Here is a 21895-nt window from a genome sequence, read left to right as displayed (position 1 = left end):
GTACAGCCGTGCGTCCGAATATGCAAGTACTGAGGCGCCTACTGTCAGTGTCTAACGCCGGGTACACACAAAGTGACTGGCGGATCGGAGCGACATATCTGGCATATCTTTCAGTGTGTACCCACTATGTCACTGACAACGCACGCTCACGCACGTTGTCAACGACATCGCCCATCGGACCTGCATGCAGGTCCGATGTGCGACATCGTAAGCGAGGGTCATGCTGCCGAATACAGCATTTCCCCGCTCTCGCGCCGTTGCTCCCAGCATTGGCAAGTGTGTATGCATTTGCAGATGCCAGCACCCCACAGGGTCCCGTCGCTAACGAGGTCGGTACACACTAGACATCGTCTAGTGTGTACCGGCCTTAAGTCTTTAGACGCCAGCATCGGTCGCACAATTTGAACTTTCAACAGCCCTATGCCAGGTGCAGAACATCCATCTAAGTACGGCCACCAATGTAAGCAATTCTGCGTCTCTATAGCCAAACTCCTGTAACCACCTAGGAACACCCAACACATTTCTAATACACTTTTTGGTACAAGCATCTGAATCTGCACTGCAACTCACACACAATCTCAGGTGAAAAACAATGCACAAGAAAAAAATAAAACACTTTGTTTTTTTCCTGTGCGGCAATGTGTTTTATAGTTTATGATTTCTGTAGGAGACAATGTGCTTGTTTTTCCTTTGAGACCAATGTGTTTTATTTTTTTTCTGTGCGGGTTATGTTTTTTCTTTTTCTCTTGTGGGGATCAATGTGTTTGTATTTTTTCCTGTGGGGGCCAATGTGTTTTTTGCCCTGTCAGGTGTGAATGTGTGTATTTTTTTCTTGTGTGGGCCAATGTGTTTTATTTTTTCCTGTGGGGAATAATGGCCCTCATTCAGAGCCGCACGCAAGCGGGCGCACGTACGTTAGGCGTACGTACAAAAATATTTAAATTCAATGGCTCGCTCGTATTTTCGTTCGCATCTAAAATTCCTCCCTAAACTCTGACGACCCCTCCTCTAACTAACGAGCGTACGAAATAGCGAGCGTACATCCCCGAAATGGCTTGAAAGGAACGCACGCACAAGTATAAACAGGAAGTGGCCTTGTCAGATGTCGATTACCTGCTCCTTTATTCTGCCTACCTCCATCAATCGTATCATGCCAATCAATGTATCAATTAGCTTAATTGTTTGTTTTTTTTCAACACAATGCAAGAAACTTTACTCTTGTCTGTGTTTGTGTTTACCCGCAGAATACGTACGGATGAAACATTCGCTTGTATTGTTTAAAAAACATGTGAACCACAATTAAACAATTGTACTATTGCTGTGTATCCCCGCATATTTCCCTGGGTTCATTTCTTTATTTAAATTTGCTTACGCATGTCACTGCATCAAGCCTATCCTAACTCTCCATAGATTTCTGGCCCTGTCGAACACATGACTCATACACTAACCAATAAAATTGCTCCTGTTAATTTCCAAAATACATTAGCCAATCAGAAAATTTTTACACACTTTATCAAAAATGATTTTTAAGAAAAACACCATTGCCATCATGAGAGCCTCCGCATTCACCAGGCGTGAGCTGCTGGTGCTTACGGAGGTCATGGATCGCCGGATCACCAGCCAGCCAGAACCCATGACCAACCGGCAGAAGCGCTCCGCGTATGCGGAGGTACGGTCCCGCCTGCGGTCCTTTGGATCACGCCGCAACATCGGGCAGCTGGAGCGCAGGTGGTCCGACCTGCAACGGCGAACGCCCCGCTTGCTGGCATGCTTTCGCATGCAGATCCTGGCAAGTAAGTGTTATGTATTGTGGTTTTAATGTTTGTGTTTGTGGGGCAAACTGCGTGTGCATGTTTTCCTGTCTGTTCTATTTATTATTTGTACTCATATCTGCGTGTGCATGTTTTCCTGTCTGTTCTATTTATTATTTGTACTCATATCTGCGTGTGCATGTTTTCCTGTCTGTTCTATTTATTATTTGTACTCATATCTGCGTGTGCATGTTTTCCTGTCTGTTCTATTTATTATTTGTACTCATATCTGCGTGTGCATGTTTTCCTGTCTGTTCTATTTATTATTTGTACTCATATCTGCGTGTGCATGTTTTCCTGTCTGTTCTATTTATTATTTGTACTCATATCTGCGTGTGCATGTTTTCCTGTCTGTTCTATTTATTATTTGTACTCATATCTGCGTGTGCATGTTTTCATGTCTGTTCTATTTATTATTTGTACTCATATCTGCGTCTGCATGTTTTCCTGTCTGTTCTATTTATTATTTGTACTCATATCTGCGTGTGCATGTTTTCATGTCTGTTCTATTTATTATTTGTACTCATATCTGCGTCTGCATGTTTTCATGTCTGTTCTATTTATTATTTGTACTCATATCTGCGTCTGCATGTTTTCCCTCTTTTTATGAATTTTTAATTCTACTGCTATTTTTTTTTGTTTGTTTTTTTTTTTTTTTTTTTTTTGTTTGTTTGGCCGGATTTGTCCATAAACTAAACGCAATTTATTTGACATATTTTAGGGGGACAGCCAAGACTCCGCCGTCAACGTCGGCGTTCCCGCCCACTCTCCCCAACCCCCAGCCAACACTCCACCCCAAATCTTTCGCCTATTCCCCACTCCTCCCCATCCTTCCCAGACCCTCTCCCGGAAATGTCGGGACTCCTTCCCCTCCGTCCCACTTCCCCCTCTCCTCCACCCACCCCTCTTCCAATTACCCCCTCCCCGGAGTCCAGCATAACTCCGCCCCATTCTTTGGGGAATGACGGATCCTCCGAGGAGGATCATGGAGGTTTTGCCGGAGCTCCCGATTTGTTTCCCGGTATGTTTTTTATTATTTTTTTTTAAAGCACAAACTGTTTGTATGTAATCATGTGTCGTGCCTTTCTTCGTGTTTTTGTGGCTTGACTTTTGTTGATTGTGAAGGTTTGCCTTTACCTCTTCCTGGTGATTTAAGCATACACATATCATACCTGTGGGAATTTGTACCTAGGCCTTGTATTTTTGCCAGCCCACCCTTTTTATTTATGTTTTTGGGTTTAGGAGTGATTTGTTTTTTAATTAATGTTTTTCTGTGGAGTCCCTATTGTTGTATTAACCCACACACTTTTCTCACCCACAGAGGAACAGAGGCGTCGGCAAGAGGTGGCGGATGTTGTGGGGCAGATGCGCCACCATGTAATCGGCCTTCTGGTGGCCCTCGACCGGCTGTCTGGCCTCCTTCGGCATTAGTTTTTTTTTTTTTGTTCTATTTTCCCAATAAAATTTTAAAGACAAATATACGTTGTGGCTCATTTTTAAAAACCAAAACCAAGATAGTTTAGCCTGACATAAGTTCCTGCAAGGATTTCCCTTTTTTAAAAGTTAGATTGTGTTTTGTCTTTGTATGTCAAACAGACACCAGAAACACATAACAGTAACAATGTAATTTCCCTTTTTGGGTGTAGTGTCAATTTCAGATTTCTACATTTTCCAGGTTCCTACTTGGTGCGCAAGCTGCTTAGGCCAATCTTACAAATCCCAAGGTTGGGCCAGGCTTCCTTTTGGTGTGGATTGGAAAGCTGAAAACATATTTCAGTTTTGCTCATCTGGCGTCAGTACTGGTTTACCCCTTAGTCAAATGTAACTTGTGTTAACCTGGTTACACTTGCTGTTAACGTCCCAAAAAAGGAAGACCATTTCACTCTTCAAACATTTATTCACCACATAACAGAGAAAACAAAGTGGTCACTCCCAAAAAAAATACACAGTGATAAATTCAAATACAACACATACCAAGAAAAAAATAAATAAAAACACAAAATCAAGAACTGGTTGACGAAGGACCATGCCAACATGATTCCACAAACATGGCGTTGCGATATGGGTTCCAGAATATATGCCCAAAAGGACCAGATCCAGGTTTGGTAAGGGTAGCAGGAAGTAGTGAGCGTTGGAGTGCCAAAGATTATGTGAACAAACAGAAGATGGTGAGAAAATTAAAAATAAATTAGATGTTTGCCAAAAAAAACAAACACATTAGGTATAAACACTGGAGTTTTGAACAAACTTACCTAAAAAATCTGGCCACCACATCATCGCGTATGGCCCCCCCACATACTGACCTTCGACCAACCTCGGGGGGGCCATCCTCAGGTAAGGCATCCTCTGGCTGCATTGGGACACCACTCCTTATGGCAATGTTGTGAAATATCCCACACAGGACCACAATTTTAGACACCATATCCGGCACATACATGAGCTCGCCACCAGAGCGGTGGAGGCATCTGAATCGGCCTTTTAAAAGGCCGATACAGCGCTCCACCACTTGCCTGGTGGCTGTAAGTGCAGAATTATACGCACTTTGTGGCCCTGGTGTGGGAGCCAAATAAGGAGTGAGCAGCCAGGACATGCAAGGGTATCCACTGTCTCCTGTGAACAAAAATAGACCACATCAGGAACACTGTGTATCAAGCTTAACATTGTTATGTACTAAAGGTCTCCACTTACCCAGAAGCCACGCATCACCAGCTTGTAGGTTGGTTAATTTCTGCCATATCCCTGATTGCCGGATGACGAAGGAGTCATGAGCACTTCCGGGTAATTTAGCATTCAGGGACAGGATCTGGAGGGAGGCATCACATACCACCATTACATTCAGGGAGTGATAGTGTTTCCTGTTTCTAAATATGGCCTCCAGCCGTGCTGGAGGCTGAAGTGGTATGTGAGTACCATCCACAACCCCTATGATGTGTGGGAAGCCAGCTATTTGGTAAAAATTGGCCTTGGCCACACTAAGGGCACCCATATCCAAAGGCATTTTAATAAAATGATGGAGGTGCTTGAAAAGTGCCTCCATCACTGCCCTCAGGATCCGGGAAAAGGAGGATTGGGAGATGCCCGCCACTATTCCGACCGTTGTTTGAAACGATCCTGAGGCACAGAAATGTAACACCGCCATAAATTGCGTCAGTGGTGGTATTGCTGTTGGACTGTCAATTTGCCGCTCAAGATCACTTTCTATTAATGAGAGAGTGTCTATGATGATTTTGGGAGGTAGACGGTAGCGTCTTAAAACCTCATCATCGGGCATTCCAAAAAGGGTGACACGTGTTCGAAATATCTGGGGCCTTGCATGCCTACGATGCCTACGCCTGGGACGAGTTTGAGGTTGGTCGTCTTCCGGGAGCAGGGCCAGAACAATTCGCCCCAGATCTACCTGAAATTCAAAGTTTACAATGTAAGGCTTTTGACCCACCCCAAAAGTAAGAAAAAACAACTTAGCTTTCTGATACCATCCATAGCTGCTTACATGCCGGGGTATTGTCATGATACGTATAAACTGTAAAAAAGGCAACAATGAGACGTCAAAAATTTAGAGGGTTTTTTTTTTGGTTAAAAATTGTTGCAAGCCAACACAGAAAATAACGGAAAAACACATTTGGCCATCGATGAAAACTACATTGCACACCGTACGTCAAATAGGGTTCAAATGGACCCAAAAAATGGAAAAGGGAAAAGCAAAACTGGATTATATGATGAATAAGCCGTCCAAAATGCGGTAAATTATTCGCAAATGCAAGTCACTACACCAACAGTCAAAAATGCGGTAAATTATTCGCAAATGCAAGTCACTACACCAACAGTCAAAAATGCAGTAATTCATTCGCAAATGCAAGGCGCTACACCAACAGTCAAAAATGCCGTAATTCATTCGCAAATGCAAGACAAAAAATGGACTTACCCAACTCGAATATATAAGATGTCCTCAAAAAACTTCTTTGGGTCCGAAAACAAAAAAAAACTAAAAAAGATGAAATGAGTGTTAAACAAATTAACTAACCACAAAACAGAAGAATACACCAATTGGCCACAAATTTGAATGCACAAAACTTACCAAATCAGGAAAGGATGTTGAAAAAATTAAAAAAATGCGAACGGAAAAACCAAAGAAATGTAGCAAAAACAAACAAAAAAACAACTCTCCAAAATCCTCCAAACGCAACCAACCAACCAAATCCAAACCACTTAACCAACAACACTCCAACAACCCCACCTCGAATCCACACACACCAAGCCATAAATAGTGTTTATTTTCCCGCACAAATTAAGGATGAATCATAGGGACGCACAATCAATGATGCGGCCGCAAACTAACGACGCATGTATAAATACGTCACGAAATCACATAGAATTTCTGGATGATTTCATGCTGGAAGCAGAGACATGGCTTCAAACCAGGGAAACAATGGTCTAAATTGCGGCGGTAAGGCCTTCATGCATTTTGTGTCAATGAGTATTTTAAAACATAATATTGTGCAAGTTGTGAAGTGGCTAAATCTGCATATTTACCCAAATAGGTGAGGAGGATGACATGGAAGAGACTGCTGTCCCCAGTCAACCCGCCAAAGCTGCAAAAAAAAAAAGGCAGCCACATTTCACAAGCAAGGAGATGGAGGTTTTGATCCAGAAGTGCGTTGACATCCTGCCCCAGGCAGCCAGGAATATGAGCCAAAGCCAGAAGTGGAGAATGTGGGAGGAGGTCGCCGTTGCTGTCAATAGGGTGGGTGATTATGTCCGTCTAGCCCGGGATGTCAAACGGCGGTAAGTAAACACTTTCCCATCCTATAAACAAACCCCATTGTAAAAAAAAGGATAATGGTTCCAAATTCATTCCACAGATGGGCAGACTTCAAATATCGTCTAAAACAAAAACTTGCCGACAGGGCTAGGCATGCAAGGGGGACAGGTGGGGGTCCCACCCCTGTGTCATTGGAGTTGACAGACTTAGAAGAGATGGCACAGGGGTGTGTGCAGGCTGTGGAGGTGTTTGGCGTGTCCAACATGGATACGGACATGCCAGACTTTGCGGCTCCTCATGTTGGCCAAGGTAAGTCTTGTGATGTCACCAACTCAGAAATGCTATTGTGCCAATATGTAGATTCTAATGTGAGTCTTTTCTCCAATTTCCTAACAGAGACAGAGGCGGATGAGTCTGCTCCAGAGGGGAGCCTTGGCCGCAGAATTTCTGCTGACTCTGCAGGGGAGGAACCAGTACATCCGGCTGAGGACCCTGCAGAAGCCAGTCCAGGGCGTGCCCCCTCGCAGGCAGTGGGCCTCCTCACAGAACTCAATTTTAAATCGGATTGCCATACGGAGATTCTGCAGAGGATGGACGCCAGTCTGATACGGGTGGCTGAGGCCCTGGAGCAAAATGCTGCGGCCAACGTGACCATTGCTCAGGCCCTGGCGGAAAATACCAGGGCCAACATCCGCATCGCCGATGCCCTGGAGCAGCTCGTTCGCCAGCACATGGTGGAGCCGACCTCCCTTCCTGCCGGAACATCCAGATCCTCTACCTCTGGCACAACATCAGGCAATCCTCCAAATGTGCCTAGCCCTGTGCCTAGTCCAGAGGCCACAACATCTGCCTCTGGACAGGCCAGCCCGATGGCATCCCGGACCCGGTCTGGCGCCCACCCTCACCCAGCCAAACGGGCGAGAAAACGGTGACAGCAATGGCGACTTTTCCCACTTTCCTTCTGTGCTTGGCTCATATTCCTTTCTGGTCAAAACTTCCCTCTCCTTTCTTGTGAAATGTTTTTAAATTTTGTATTTACGATTATGTTAGTAGTTATGTTTTTTTTTTTTTTTGATCAAATATCTTGGCCACAAAAAAAGGCAATACAATATTATGCCAATTTGTTTGTGTGTAAACAATAAATTTTAAAAAAAACACTGACATTGTATTGTGACATTATTGTACAAATGGGTTACATTTAATCCTGGCCTTAAACGCAAAAACTGACCCTCTTTTGTTAAAAAAAAGGCCTCTTTAAGGAACGTTTAAAAAAACACATAGCGATGCAAATTCCACAGTAAACCAAAAAAAAGGGGAGCTAATTAAAAGATGATGACATTATTTTTACAATAGGCCATAACCACCAAATTGTGGCCAAAATAAAAGCCCAAAAATGTACGCTAATTGATTATGTAATCATGACATTAGCAGCTCTGATTTCCACCTGCGTACGCTTTTGTGCTATCCCAATAAACTGCTTTCCAAACACATACCAAGCCGGATTTCAATCCAACACTAATTACTTTACTGACCAGCCACGATTAATCGCAGCACCATCGTGGAGTCCCGGGACGGAGGAGAAGGCCATCGCCAATGTGGTCGAGTAATCCTGACCCTAAGCTGTGCGAGCATTTTGAAGGGAAAGCGGATGTTTCAGTGACGTATGAGACGGTCCGAACACATTTGACGTTCGCATCTGCTAATGTATGTACGCCCCAAAAACGCTTCGCCACGCCTGCGTTTTGTCATCTCCACCCCCGTCAACACCCAAAAACGCCCTGTTCTGTCAATCATATTTGACATGTCACTTCCTGTACGCTATTTTAGGAACGAGAGAAAAAAAGCTCGCAATCTGCCGTACGCACATGCGCGGTGTAACACCGACGCATGCGCGGTTAGTCAACATCGGAACGCAACGAGCGTACTGTTGTTAACGTGCGGCTCTGAATGAGGGCCAATGTTTTTTTGTTTTTCCTGTCGGGGTTCAATATGTTTGTTTTTTTCCTGTGGGGCCCAAACACATTGACATCCGACAGGAAAAACAAAAAAATATTATTCCCCACAGGAAAAAATAAAACACATTGGCCCATACAAAAAAATAAATAAAACACATTCACACCCACAAGAAAAAAATACACACATTGACATCTGACAGGGCAAAAAACTCACTGGCCCCCAGAGGAAAAAATACAAACACATTGGTCCCCACAAGCGAAAAAAAAAAAACATAACCCGCACAGAAAAAAAATAAAACACATTGGTTCTCAAAGGAAAAGCAAACACATTGGCTCCTACAGAAAGCAATAAAACACATTGACCCATGGGGAAAAAAATCACATTGACCCCTGACAGGTAAAAAACAAAAATATTGTCCCCCTCACAGGAAAAAAAAAAACACATTTGGCCCCTGCAGGATAAAACTAAAAACACATTGTCCTCCACAAGAAAAAAAATAGGGTGAGCAGTGTATGTCCCTGGCGCCGGGATGGAAAGGGGGGGGGGTTTGGTTGGTGAGTAGTGTATGTCCCTTGCTGGGGTTACTGTATGTCTAGGGGGGCCAGGTGGTAGGGTATGATCTGGAGGCAGAGGGATAGGGCAGTTACAGGTATGTTCCAGAGGCGGGGATGGTAGTTAAGGTGGGTGCTGTACTGTGAGGCCAGAGGGTAGGGCTGGTGAGCAAATCGCCCCCTCCGGAACTAGCACCTGGACGCACGAGCTTCATAAACTAGGCCGCTGAAGAGGTCAGGATGGGAGTAGTAATAGAAGTGGGATGCAGAGGGCAGGATGGGAGTAGTAGTGGGAATTGGGGACAGGTTGGGAGTAGTAATAGTAGTGGGATACAGAGGTTAGAATGGGAGTAGTAGTGGGAAGTGGGGACAGGTTGGGAGTAGTAATAGCAGTGGAATGCCGGTGGCAGGTTGGGAGTAGTAGTGGGAAGTGGGGACAGGTTGGGAGTAGTAATAGTAGTGGGATGCAGAGGGCAGGATGGAGTAGTAGTGGGAAGTGGGGACAGGATGGGAAAAGTAGTAGTGAGAAGCAGGTGTTTGAATGGGAGTAGTAGTAGTGCTGATCAGTGAGCAGGATGGGAGTAGTAGTGGGGACAGGATGGGAGTAGTAGTAATAGCAAGGCAGGGAGAGGCTTAGAGTAGTAGTAGTGTGGGGCAGGCTGGGAGTAGTAGTAGTAGTTCAGAACAGGGGGCAGGATGGGGGTAATAGTGGAAAGCAGTGGCAGGCTGGGAGTAGTACTGTTAAGCAGGGGCCAGGGGGGTTGTAATGCTGGGACTAAGCAGGCAGGATAGGAGTGGAAGAGACTCACCATGAAGAAGCTGCACAATAATCACCTCCACTCCAGGGTCATCGCAGCTCATGGGTCCCGGTTGCCGTCCTTCAGTGCTGACAGCAGCCTGACACAGCCAGAGTGAGTGTGCCTCTGCCATCCGTGTCCTGCTCATCCGGCTCCTACTCCTAGTCCATCCCAGGCACAGCTGCACGCACCCCGCCCCCTACGTGGTTCATCTCATCTCCGGCAGCTCCAGGTGATGGTAAGGCCCGGACCGGCTCCGACTTTCCTACAGAGAGGGGGCTGATGGGCGGCGGCAGCAGCGGAGGGAGTGGGGGGCTAGGACACCGGGGCGCTCGTTGATAATAGAGCCAGAAGCCTCTGGTTTGCGCTCTACAGCGGAACGCAAATCTCAGAAGCGCCACCGGCAGCATGCAGACAGCCGAAGTGTCTGCCCAGCCTGGCTAGCAGTATCTGCCAGCCCAGCAAAGGGGTTCATGGGGCCGGCCCAGCGGGAAAATTCCCGCTTTCCCGGTGGCCCAATCCGCCCCTGATCACGATCGATGTGCATATGCATACACTTATTGATGGCTTCTTCAATTTCATGCTTTTGATAGCCCCTGTCAATGAATATCTGCCCCATCTCATGTGAAGCTTCAGATAGATCCTCCACGTTAGAAGTAATGCGTACGACACGCAAAAGCTGCGAAAATGGAAGCCCTCGCTTCAGCGGACCAGGATGCAAACTGTCCTCCAGAAGTATTGTATTTTTGTCCGTTTCCTTGCGATAAAGCTTAGTGGACAATGTGCCAGCGTTATTGACCACACAGACATCAAGATAATTGATGATGACACTACTACTATATGAGGTCAGTTGTGAACCACCCTAACAACACCTGTATTAGAGCAGGAGAGAAAGGGTATAGCCATAAGCTGACAGATAGAAAAAAAGATACAGATAGATAGCGCTAGCATAAGACACATACAATGCAGGAAAGATGCTGCAGAGCGGCACTATACTCAACTACAATACGCAGTGTCTAGTAGGAAATATATCGCAACATACGCTGACCCTGGGGAAAGTACGCTGACCCTGCGGAGTATGCAGGGGGACCGGACCACGCTGTCCTGGGAGAACTGCGACTGCACCAGAGAAAATGGCCGCTGGAGAGCTCAGAGGGGGCGTGTCCGGAGAGCAACTCAGGGAAGCCAGACCACAGTGGAAAGGCGCGCTGAGCTGAGGAGCCACTTGAACAGGGAAGCTGTCTCCCCTGGCTGGTTATTAACCCCCGGGACACTGGTTTCCCGCACCAACAAGTCCCTGGTGGTTCAGTGGAACGCAATGGCCAGAGCCTGCGTCCAAACCCAGCACCTCCGGTCTGTCCACTGAGACCGGAGGTATCGACTACTATAACCTGCCTTACCTGTCCCCTGATATCCAGGTGCAGTCCGGGCTCCTTTCCGGGGGCCCTGGCTAGGGTTGACCCCCAGAACGGCCGCCGAGATCCCCAGATCAGTACTGGTGTCGTGGCACCGGAGTGACAGCACAGACGTCCCACGGACAGTCTGCTGCTGTACGCTCTAGTAGTAAAACTAAAATAAATTAAGCTTTAGGGGCTGTCTAAACAGCCCCCGCTGTGAAATAGTGACCCGACTCTGGCCGAGGTGCCTCTGGCTCGGGGTATAGGGAGAGTGGACCCAGTGCATCCTGGGAGCTAAAGCTTTAACTGCGTGGTGCCCAGATTGGTTCCCATCACCTACACTCAAGGTCTCCCTGTGGAGCCTATGGACCCTGAAAAAGAAAGTGGAAATTGGAAAAAAAGCAAGGCCAGGGAGGAGGATAAGAGTCAGGGCCAAGGGCTTCAAGGATGTGCTGAGCAGGGGCGTCAAAATGAGCTTATGATAGGCGGGCGGGCAATATATAATTTAATTTTGGCGCCCGCCTGTGCGGTCGGTCTGAATGAGGGGAGGATGTCTTGAATTTTCAAGACGTCCTCCTTTGTGGTGGTAAGGCTGTGGGTTAACACCCACAGCCTTACGACCGCCTAAGGTGATGGTCGCGATGGTCAAAACCATCGCGACCATCGGGGCTTACGACGAGACCCTAGGGTAGGGTCTCCCTTGTCGTAAGCCCCGGAAAGCTTTCGGCTCTGTCTGAGCCGGAAGCTCTCCACTGACATCACTAGTGATGTCAGTGGGGCCGCAGCCAAACGGTAGGCGTTCCCATGGGAACGCCCCCGTTTGGGCTGCCACCCCCCCGGCCTGCCTTCCAAACGGGGCAAGCTGTCAATCAACATCGACAGCTCGCCCCCTTTGGATCGAGACCCACTACAACTGGCGCTGTCAGTCGTAGCGGGTCTCACGCATGCGCATGACGGCGCCAGCGCCGTCGTGCGCATGCTCTGTGGGGGGCCATCGACCCGGTCCGAGCGCATCGGCGCTAACGACCGGGTCTGAATGACCCCCAGAGACTGGAGTGGCAGCCGCGGATGGTCAGGGGCTGTGCTTTATAGCAATAGGCTGTACAGTCCCTGCACTGTACAAATAAGAAAAGGAGTAATGTGCAGTCTTTTAACTTAAAGACCGCACATTACACCTGCTCTTCCTCTGTGCAGTGCAGAGGCTGTACAGCCTGTTGCTATAAAGCACAGACCCTGACCATCCGCAGCCACAGCTCCACTTGTGCCTTTCAATTTTTTATTTTTTTTTGGGGGGGGGCAGCCACCCCCTTGCCCTCCTCCTGTTCCGACACCTATGGTGCTGAGTGAAGGTAGTCTTCAGAGGAAGGGGGATGGAATAAGGGGGGAGAGAGGCAGATGAAGTGATGGTTAGCTACCATGAGACCAGAGATGGAAGGGGAAGTTGATCCAATCGGAAAAGTAACAGTGGTGGGAAAAGACCAAGTCAAGAAAGTGACCACTGGAGTGAGAGTGGGTGGAGGTCTATCGAGCAAGGTCAAAGTGGGAGGAGAACGAGAGGAGTTCAGAAACTGTTGAATATGTGGGATTTTCAATGGGGATATTAAAGTCTTTAGGACGAGGGATCAGAGATCTGAAGAGAGAAAGTATGGAAGCCAGACAGCCAAGGTAGCGTTATGAATCTAGGATTAGATAGACCTCTGACTTAGGGCAATAGTGCTGAGGTGCTGAGGATTATATGAAGCGATGGGGACAACTGAAAAGGTAGTCCTTGTCAGGAGTGAGGCTGGGTAGCCCTGACTCGAAACAATAGTGCTGAGGATTTTATGAAGTGATGGGGACAACTGAAAAGGTAATCGTTGTCAGGAGTGAGGCTGGTAGCCCAGTCGCAGCCTTGAGGGCTGATTGATACTTTGCAAAGTTGTGGTCTGGTGACCAAATCGTAGCCTTGAGGGCTGATTGATACTTGGCAAAGTTGTGGTCTGGTGACCAAGTCGTAGCCTTGAGGGCTGATTGATACTTGGCAAAGTTGTGGTCTGGTGACCAAGTCGCAGCCTTGAAGGCTGATTGATACGTGGCAAAGTTGTGGTCTGGTGACCCAGTCGCAGCCTTGAGGGCTGATTGATACTTGGCAAAGTTGTGGTCTGGTGACCAAGTCGCAGCCTTGAGGGCTGATTGATACTTGGCAAAGTTGTGGTCTGGTGAGCTGGCCGAGCCTCGTAGTAGAAACTCCACGCCGACACTGCAGTGCAGTCGAGAGTGCCTTGAAGTAGAAGCAGAAAGTCCACTCAGACGCTGATGTGCAGCTGAGACGGCGCGGCGGGGACGTGCATAACAAGGGTATATACAGACATAGTAGTGCGGTTTGAGACTGCTGTGATGTTTAAAGCAGGAAGTCCATACAGATGCTGAAATGCAGTTGAGACTGTAGATATTCACTGGACAAGAGAAACTGGAACACACAGGAGCATGAATTCCACACACAGGAACCGGAAGGCACGTACTGAACGCTATCACCGGCATCTGTGCAACCAACAAGCAGGAATGAAAGAGGAAAAGGAACCAATCCGGTCAAGGCAGAGATGACGGAGCAGCCAGGTAGGAGGGCTTCACGAAGAAGCAGTGTGGCGTCCACCTCTCCTAGCAACGGCCCTGAGATAGCTGCCCGGAGAACTGTTGTCCAACAAGACGCCGTGGCGGCTTGTGACAGGTAGATGACTGCAACCCGGAGCAAGGCTTATGAGGCTATAAAATTTAATTTAAGCCTTTATGTAGGCAATAGGGGCAATAGCAGGGGTTCCCAACCACGTTCCTCAAGGCACACTAACAGTCCAGGTTTTAAGGATAGCCGTACTTGAACACAGGTTAGTACCTGAGTTATTTAGATTTAACCATCTGTGCTCAACCATGGATATCACTAAAACCTGGACTGTTAGTGTGCCTTGAGGACCAAGGTTGGGAAACACTGGGCTAAAGTATACAGAACTCATATTTTTGGTATGTGTTGCTCGCTAAATATTTATGTTATGTGTTGTGTTATGTTATGCTGCACTGATATCCTTATTACCATAAAGTGCCTATTACACTGCAAAATATAGTTTTATTGCCATGCATGTCAGATATGTTTTTCGCAGTAGCACACACCACATTAAGGGGCCTATTTGTCATTAAATATTTGCAGCATATTTCCCGAAAACACCTGTTTTTGGGAAACACCCATAAATATTAAGTATCCCCCTGATGTATTATGGAGGGATTTCTATGGGGGATGCGATGCTGTCAGATTTACCAAGCTCCAGAATCCTTTGCATTCCGAAGTTCTGAAGATGGCGCTATGCTGCTGTAGCCTATGGGCTACACGTCGCTTAAAATACAATAGTCGCCGCGCATGTGTGGTCAGCAGACTACACAGTCGCATGAGTTCCGAGTGGGGAGTGAAGAGACCACTGATGCGGTCTCTTCACTCCGAGCACCTTTCGGAGACCCTGTCCCTGCGGGTGCTATTTGCATCCTGGAGCTATCACTGCATACTTCAATGTGATCATGGGCACTAATACCGCACCCAGATCACATGGATTATGTGATTATTGATAAAGGAGCCCCTAAGAGGCCAATGTATTTATATATGTAGCAGTGGCAAGATAACCTAAGTCCAAGTCGATACTGGAATCATTAATTTTTACATGAATATCCCCACAATGTACTACCAATTTCAACAGGGACAGCGCTTTTAATAAAGGACTGTCCTGCAAACTACCTCCCAGCACATTGGAGGCATCTTTCACATTTTCTGACACTGGGCCCGATTCAGACCCGGTCGCAAGCGCTGAGCGCTCGCATCCGTGTCGATGGTGGCCCAGAGCGCATGCGCACGACGGAGCCGGCTCCGTTGTGCGCATGCGCTTGACCTGGATAGCGACGGGCAATCCGTCGCTCCGGGTCTCGCACCAAAGGGGGCGTGCTGTCGATGTTGAGTGACAGCAAGCCCCCTTTGATGGGCGGACCGGGGGGGTGGCTGCCCAGACGGAGGCATTCCCATTAGAACGCCTACCGTCTGGGGGCGGCCCCACTGACATCACAAGTGATGTCAGTGGGAGAGCTTTCGGCTCTGTTAGAGCCGAAAGCTCTCTGGGACCTACCACAAGGGTCTCGACGCAAGCCCGATGGTCGCGATGGTCTTGACCATCATCATGGCCGCTCGCTATAGCTTTGGGTGGTCACCCACAGCTATGCGAGCAGCCAGGAGGCGTTCTTAAAAAAAAAAAAAGACCGTCCCTGATTCAGAGCGAGCGCTCTGTCAGTGACCGGCTCTGAATCAGGGCCACTGTGCATGTGCACCAGAGAATAGAGGCTGCTGGAGAGGGATTGTAAGATGCCACTTCTGTGAAAATACCTCCATAGGCATAAAGTGGTTACCGCCATCTGGGGATGGCGATAGCCTTCAGGACCAACTTCTAAAACCAATGCTTTTTGGAGCTTGATACATAGGATAGAGAATAATGGGGACTGCAGTGCAACCTGCACCACTAATTAGCCTTTTGCAGGAGATCTCTGTGAAATCTCCTGCATTTTTCTATTGATACATAGGCAAGATACATAAGTTTAACTAAACTTTAGTTTCTGCATAATTATATGAAAAACAGGTTTGGTATATAGACCCCTAAGTATATTTTTGCAGTGACACTGCAGTAATTTGGTTAAATAACTGTACATCTCGCCATGCTAGTTAGAACCATACTAACAGTATAGAAGTTAGCAGGTTGTCATTTAAATAACTAAAAATGAAAACTTGTCCAAAACATTTTCTCTCGTCATAATAAGTGAAGAGAACAACGTAGCAAACACGTACAGCAGCCGGAGACTGTAGCTACAGTGTGAGCGGGGTGTTGCTGTATGTTGTCCCCTCCTATGACCGTCTGTAGTGAGTGTACTGTACGTCAGGAGGAGGCTGTTCCTGTCAGCCATGTAGGTCTCCTGTTCCTGTCAGCCATGTATGTCTCCACAAGGCGGATGTCTAGTAAACAAACAACACAAAGCAGCGACAAACATATAGTAACGGTGCCGGGTGTGAGATAGACATAATAAGTACAATGTTACAGTATGATCATGGCAGATAAGGCTGAATCTGGGGACCAAGCCATCATTCTTTATCGCTATGCACCGTTACTGTAATATGAGTCTCCTCTATTCAGTGTCACTCGCTCGGTGGAGGCTATGGGGTTAATTGTGGGAGGGGCAGAGGAAGAGGTTTGGTTTTCTAGAGGTTGGCTTCCCCAGGCACTGACATTGCATTGTGGATGACTATAGCATGGCCACCACTAGCTCAGTATAATACACTGTATTACAGGACATCGCTGGGTGGTGTGTGCAGGAGGATGCAGCGGTGCCTAGCCCCGTTTGGCTGCAGACTGCTCTCTGTTATCCTAGAAGAGCATGGAGCAATTGTTAATGTTCAGGCACGCAGGTTATTCTCCTCTGCTGCTGGATGTCGGGCGACCCCTAGTGGACATGACACTGGTATGCGAGTTTACAACAGTCTGACAAAGAGGAAGGAAGCGCTTATACTGAGCAGACCGGCATTAGCAACATGGTCAGATGATCCTGCTTTATTGTTGTCTCTTTTGTACACCTGCTTAGTATACTGCGTACTGCAGACCCGGTGTCACGGCTTCATGGGCACACAGCTTGCTCTGATGTATTGCATTATAGACTGAGGATCAGGGTGAATGTATTTATAGTATGCGTATTGCCGGGGGCCCGGGGTTAAGTTAAGTCAGCTTTAGAGTGTGACAATAGACCCATCAGTCTTGCAGAAACAACCATCTACTTCGTGCTTTTCAAACAATTTGGTTGGAATTATTGATGACTGAACTCAGGGCTCCATTTATCAACATTGCACACTACCGGTAGTACCGGCTGCATATTTTGTTTAATATTGCAGTCATATTAACAAATACACCACCTGTATTTGACATAATAATCCTCTTGGGTGAGGTCCTGCGGTGTCCCCCTCCTCACAGTCTTAAGCTGCCCATCCACTAGGCGATTATACCTAGAGATGAAGCGATAACGACGGTCGTTATCGCTCCATCACTTGGTAATTGCCCGCAAATCGGGCAGTAAAAGGTTAAAAACGACCAGCGATGCGCGCGCCCGCTGGTCGTTTTTAACATCAATCATAGCCCGAAAATGAGGGTAAACCTGACGACCGCTGTCAGGTTGCCAGGGATGATTGATCTGCATACACTGAACGTTCAGTGTATGCAGTTCACCCCGCGGGAGACGACGGCGTCGTGATCGTGCCGTCGTCCCCCCATCGTGTAATGGAAGGGCAGCATTATGGTGCATAGACACGGTCAGATTTTTCTTCAGATCTGAACGATAACTATTTTAACAATTGTTCATATCTGAAAGGCAAATCTGACGTGGGCAACAATGAACGTTTCCGTTTGTCAGATAACGATATCTGACGTGTTTGCAGTCAGATTTGGTCGATTTCATTCATTTTATTACAGGCTGAAATCGTTCAATCGTTCATCTGACATATCTGATTGTGTGTATGCACCATAAAGCTCTCTTTCTGGCAGCCAGGGGTTGTCGGAACGATTTTATGTTGGAGGGGCGGGCAACAAAATCGTTCCAACACCCCCTCACTCCCTCCAACTTAAGGTGTATACACACGGTCAGATATGTCAGATGAATGGTTTGCGAACGATTTTTTTACTGTATTAAAAATGAATGGAAATTGTCCAAAACTGACTACAAACACATCAGATATCTTTATCTGACAAACGGGAACGCGCATCGTTCATCGTTGCCCACATGTCAGATTTTTCTTCCAGATATGAACTATTTTTAAAATCGTTATCGTTCAGATCTAAAGAAAAATCTGACCGTGTGAATGCACCATTACCTGTTGTTGGACGTGCAGGGACTGGAGCAGTGGCCGTGGACAGTCAGGGGCTTTGCTTTATAGGAATAGGCTATACAGCCCCTGCACTGTACGGAGGAGGAGGTGTATTGTGTGGTCTTTTAACTTAAAGACAGCACATTTCACCACCTCCGTGCAGTGCAGGGACCGTGCAGCCTATTGCTATAAAGCACAGCCCCTGACCGTCCACGGCCACTGCTCCACAGTGGCACCTTTAAAATGTTTGGGGAGGGTGGCGAGTTGCACCCCCCTCTTGTTCTGACCCCTATGCTGGCAGCCTACCACTGCCAGCGATGGGTTGCTGTGTGATGCACATGCATATTTTTCTTTCACCCTGCAGGGACTTGGCAACACCTGAACAGTTTTGCTGAAGCCAGAAAGGCTTTTGTTGGGTTTGTCTGTACCTCTTGACCACCTATAGATGGCATAAGCTGTACAGTGAGAAATTCTGAACAAATTACATAACCCCTTTAGCACTTGCTAAATGGAGCCTATAGTGTGTATTTGATAAAAACATAGGGGCCTATTTATCATTAAATATGTGCGACATACCAATAAATATTAAGTATCCCCCAAATGTACTATGGAGGAATTGCAGCAGATATCAGATCTACTGAGGTCTCTCCAATTCCAACAGCAGCCACAGCCCCCATTGTGGCTGCAAAGTTGACAGATTTATTAAGCTTATGGCTCCCAAAACTAATGCGGGGTCAGGAGACAACGCATGTGCGGGAGACCCAATAGAGGAGTGAAGAGACTGCTGATGTGGCCACTTCACTCTGAACACATTGTGGATTCGGGGTCCTTTAGGAGCCCCTGTCCCTGCATGTGCTATGTAATACATTCCGGCAGTATTCTCACATACAGCAATGTGATTTTGGGTGCTAATATCGTGCCCCAATGCATTGAGTATGTGATTATTGATAAACCTGCCCTTACTAATTTATTAAAAAGTCATGCTCCAAAAATGGTTGCGGCATGTCTGCGTTTAAGTCCCCGCCCACAAACAGTCCCTGCGTATCAATCACTTTGCAATTAATCCTCACTACGAGCGACAATGAAAATTCAGAGCCACGCGCAGATTACAGATCAGCTCTCATCTGCATAAACATCGTCATTGCATCCATTTCTGAATTAGGCCCTGTTTTAGTAACACTGCAACTCATGCAATGCACATGGCTACAAAATGTTTACAACGCATCACAAAGTGTGCTTTATTTTTAATGCATTTTACCCAGTTTCCCCCTGCAGATGTGTCTTGGTAACAATGAGCTTCTGATGAAATTAGTGAGTTCCAAAAGATAAGTTCTCTATGTTTATTAGGTGGACCTACCTCCCCTCTTCCCCCCCCCCCCCCCCACACACACTACTCCTAATCCCCCTTTCTACTTCAGGGTCCATAGGGTATCCACAGGATACCTTGGGTATAGGTGATGACGTCAGTCTTCAGGCACCACAGAGTTAAAGTTTTCAGCCTCCCAGGATACATCTGGGTCCCTCTCCTATACTCCGCCCCCGGGCCAAGGCATTTCAGTTTCGTCGGTACCTGGCCGGAGTCGGAGGCACTGTGCAGAGGGGGCTGTGAAGAGCCCCTGAAGTTTCTTTTAAAGGCAGCGCTGGCTGCACATCTGGGAGTACAGCATGGACAGTCAGTACTGACGTCCATGACGTCTCCCCTACACCCCGCCGGTACCAGAACGCCGGTACTGATCCGGGGATGCTGGTAGACATCTGGGGTCATGGCTAGCGGTGCCCCCAGATGTCTTGGACCATGGCCGGATCCCAGGGGATAGCAGGTAAGCAGCGGGGTCCCGCGGTGGGTCCCCGCTGGTCACATGGTCCTGAGTCCCCAGGCAGGGGGCTCCCTGGGGACTGGCTGCAGCGTGGAGCCAGGCGACCAACCTGCGCTTCCACTACCCCCTGGGACAGCGGGCCGCTGCTGAGCGGCATGCGCTGCGGCGTCCCAGGGGTTAAATGCATGCCAGGGGAGCGCGCTTTCCCTGTCTCATAGCCGGCGCCTCCCCTGCTGCACACAGCCTCTCTGCTCTGTCTGATTGGCCATAGTGTGTCAGCGCTCCTCCCCCAGGCCGGCCTCCTTCATCCTCTGCTCCTCGGTGGCCATCTTTGAAGCATGGTGAACGCTGCTGGAAGCCTGTGAGCGGTGGCATTGCGGTCTGGGTCCCCCAGCATACCTCTCCTCCGTTTGTCACAGGTCAGTGTATGCAGCGCTGAGTCCTACCAGCCTGAGGGTCTGAGTAGTTGAGAACCAGCGCTAATAGTGCAGGGATTTGTTTCGTCTGCATTGTATGTGACTAATCTGCTAGCCTGCTGTCTGTACTTTCACTTTCTACTGTCAGCTTTATAACTGTCCCTGATCTTGCTCTGCTCAAAGCCCTTGCGGTGCGCGGTGTGCAGGGTGTTATTCACACTATACCAATACGTATAGGTGTGAGTGTCACATACTTACCATCATGTCTGAGACTGACTTTCCTCTCCAGCTCATGTGTACTAAATGTAAGGTACCAATAGCGGAGGGTATCGCGGAGGGGTTATGTCCCCAGTGCCTGGTACTGTCACGGCCGATTATGGTAACGGTCCCGGTACAGGAACCTCCCTGGGCTTGTTTCGCTAAGGCGCTTACAACCCTTGTGGGCCAGCTAGCTCCGCCACCTGCGTTTACCCAGACGGGTTTGTCCCAGCAGTCAGTGGTGTCGTCACCCATGCGGGAGTTCCCGAGACAATTGATGGTACCCCGCAGTCTCCCTGTCCCTTCCCAGGTTTCTCCGGAGCCTGCGTGGGTTAATACTCTAACTACATCGGTTCAGCATTTGTCCGATGTTACACAGGGGGAGTCTGTGTTGCAGCCTCATAACGGCCGGTGGCGTCTTTATCTGCTCCTTATGGGGATGACGATGAGATGTCAGATGATGGGGAGATTCTGGATCTATCTGACCAAGAACCTCTCCGTACCAAAGAGCCGGACGCTAAGTCCAAGGTGTATATCCCTGGTCTTATTCGAGCGGTCCGCTCGGCTTTAGTTAGTGAGGATATTGGCCCTCATTCAGAGCCACTCGCTAGCGGCAGTACGCTCGTTCCGAGCGATGTTTGCACATCTGCGCATGCGTACGGTTTTTAGTACGCATGCGCGAACCAGTCAGTGCGGACGAAAATCGTTGGTACGCAATATAGCGAGGGCCTGCTATTTTGAGTGACAGAATGAGGCGTATGTGGGTGGTAACAGGGGAAGGTGCTTGAAAACGGGGAGTGGAGATCCGAACGCAGGCGTGCTTAAAGGTCAAAACGGGCATTTTAAGGGAGTGCATAATTAATACAGCAGCGTCATTGACCACGTCACTTGGTTTTTTTTAACTCAGAACTGCTCGCAAAATAGCGGTTGAAAACACCAACCACAAGAATAGCGAGCAGTTCATACGCTGTACGATGTACTCGATTAATCTAATAAATAGCGGACATGACGTATGGTGCGTGCGGCCAGGGGGCGTTTTTATCAAAAAAACGAGCGTATGTTTTGCTCGCTCGTTCAGACTTAGAGGTGGGAACAGACTGCAATTTGCGAACGGATCATTTGAATAGCCACCCCTTGTTTTTGAACGAACGACCACAAATAGCGAACGGCTCTGAATCAGGCCCATTGATCCTTCGGTGGCCACATTCATATATGCCTTTTTAAGGATA

General features: G+C 47.8%; 1 protein-coding gene across 2 annotated transcripts in view; it reads left to right on the top strand.

The window, feature by feature from the left end:
- The first annotated feature begins 16537 nt into the window (after positions 1 to 16537).
- CARS2 (cysteinyl-tRNA synthetase 2, mitochondrial) overlaps positions 16538 to 21895 on the top strand; it is a 141470-nt gene continuing 136112 nt past the window's right edge. For both annotated transcript variants that reach the window (XM_088458430.1, XM_088458422.1), the window contains exon 1: positions 16538 to 16858. In XM_088458430.1, the coding sequence (XP_088314556.1) occupies positions 16566 to 16858 (293 nt within the window). In that variant the 5' untranslated portion in view covers positions 16538 to 16565. The remainder of the gene's footprint in view (positions 16859 to 21895) is intronic.

This window comes from Taudactylus pleione, unplaced genomic scaffold, assembly GCF_031769625.1.
Source record: "Taudactylus pleione unplaced genomic scaffold, aTauple2 ptg000041l, whole genome shotgun sequence".
Taxonomy (NCBI): domain Eukaryota; kingdom Metazoa; phylum Chordata; class Amphibia; order Anura; family Myobatrachidae; genus Taudactylus; species Taudactylus pleione.
The sequence above is the reverse complement of the archived record's forward strand: the minus strand, read 5'-3'. Positions and strand labels throughout refer to the sequence as shown.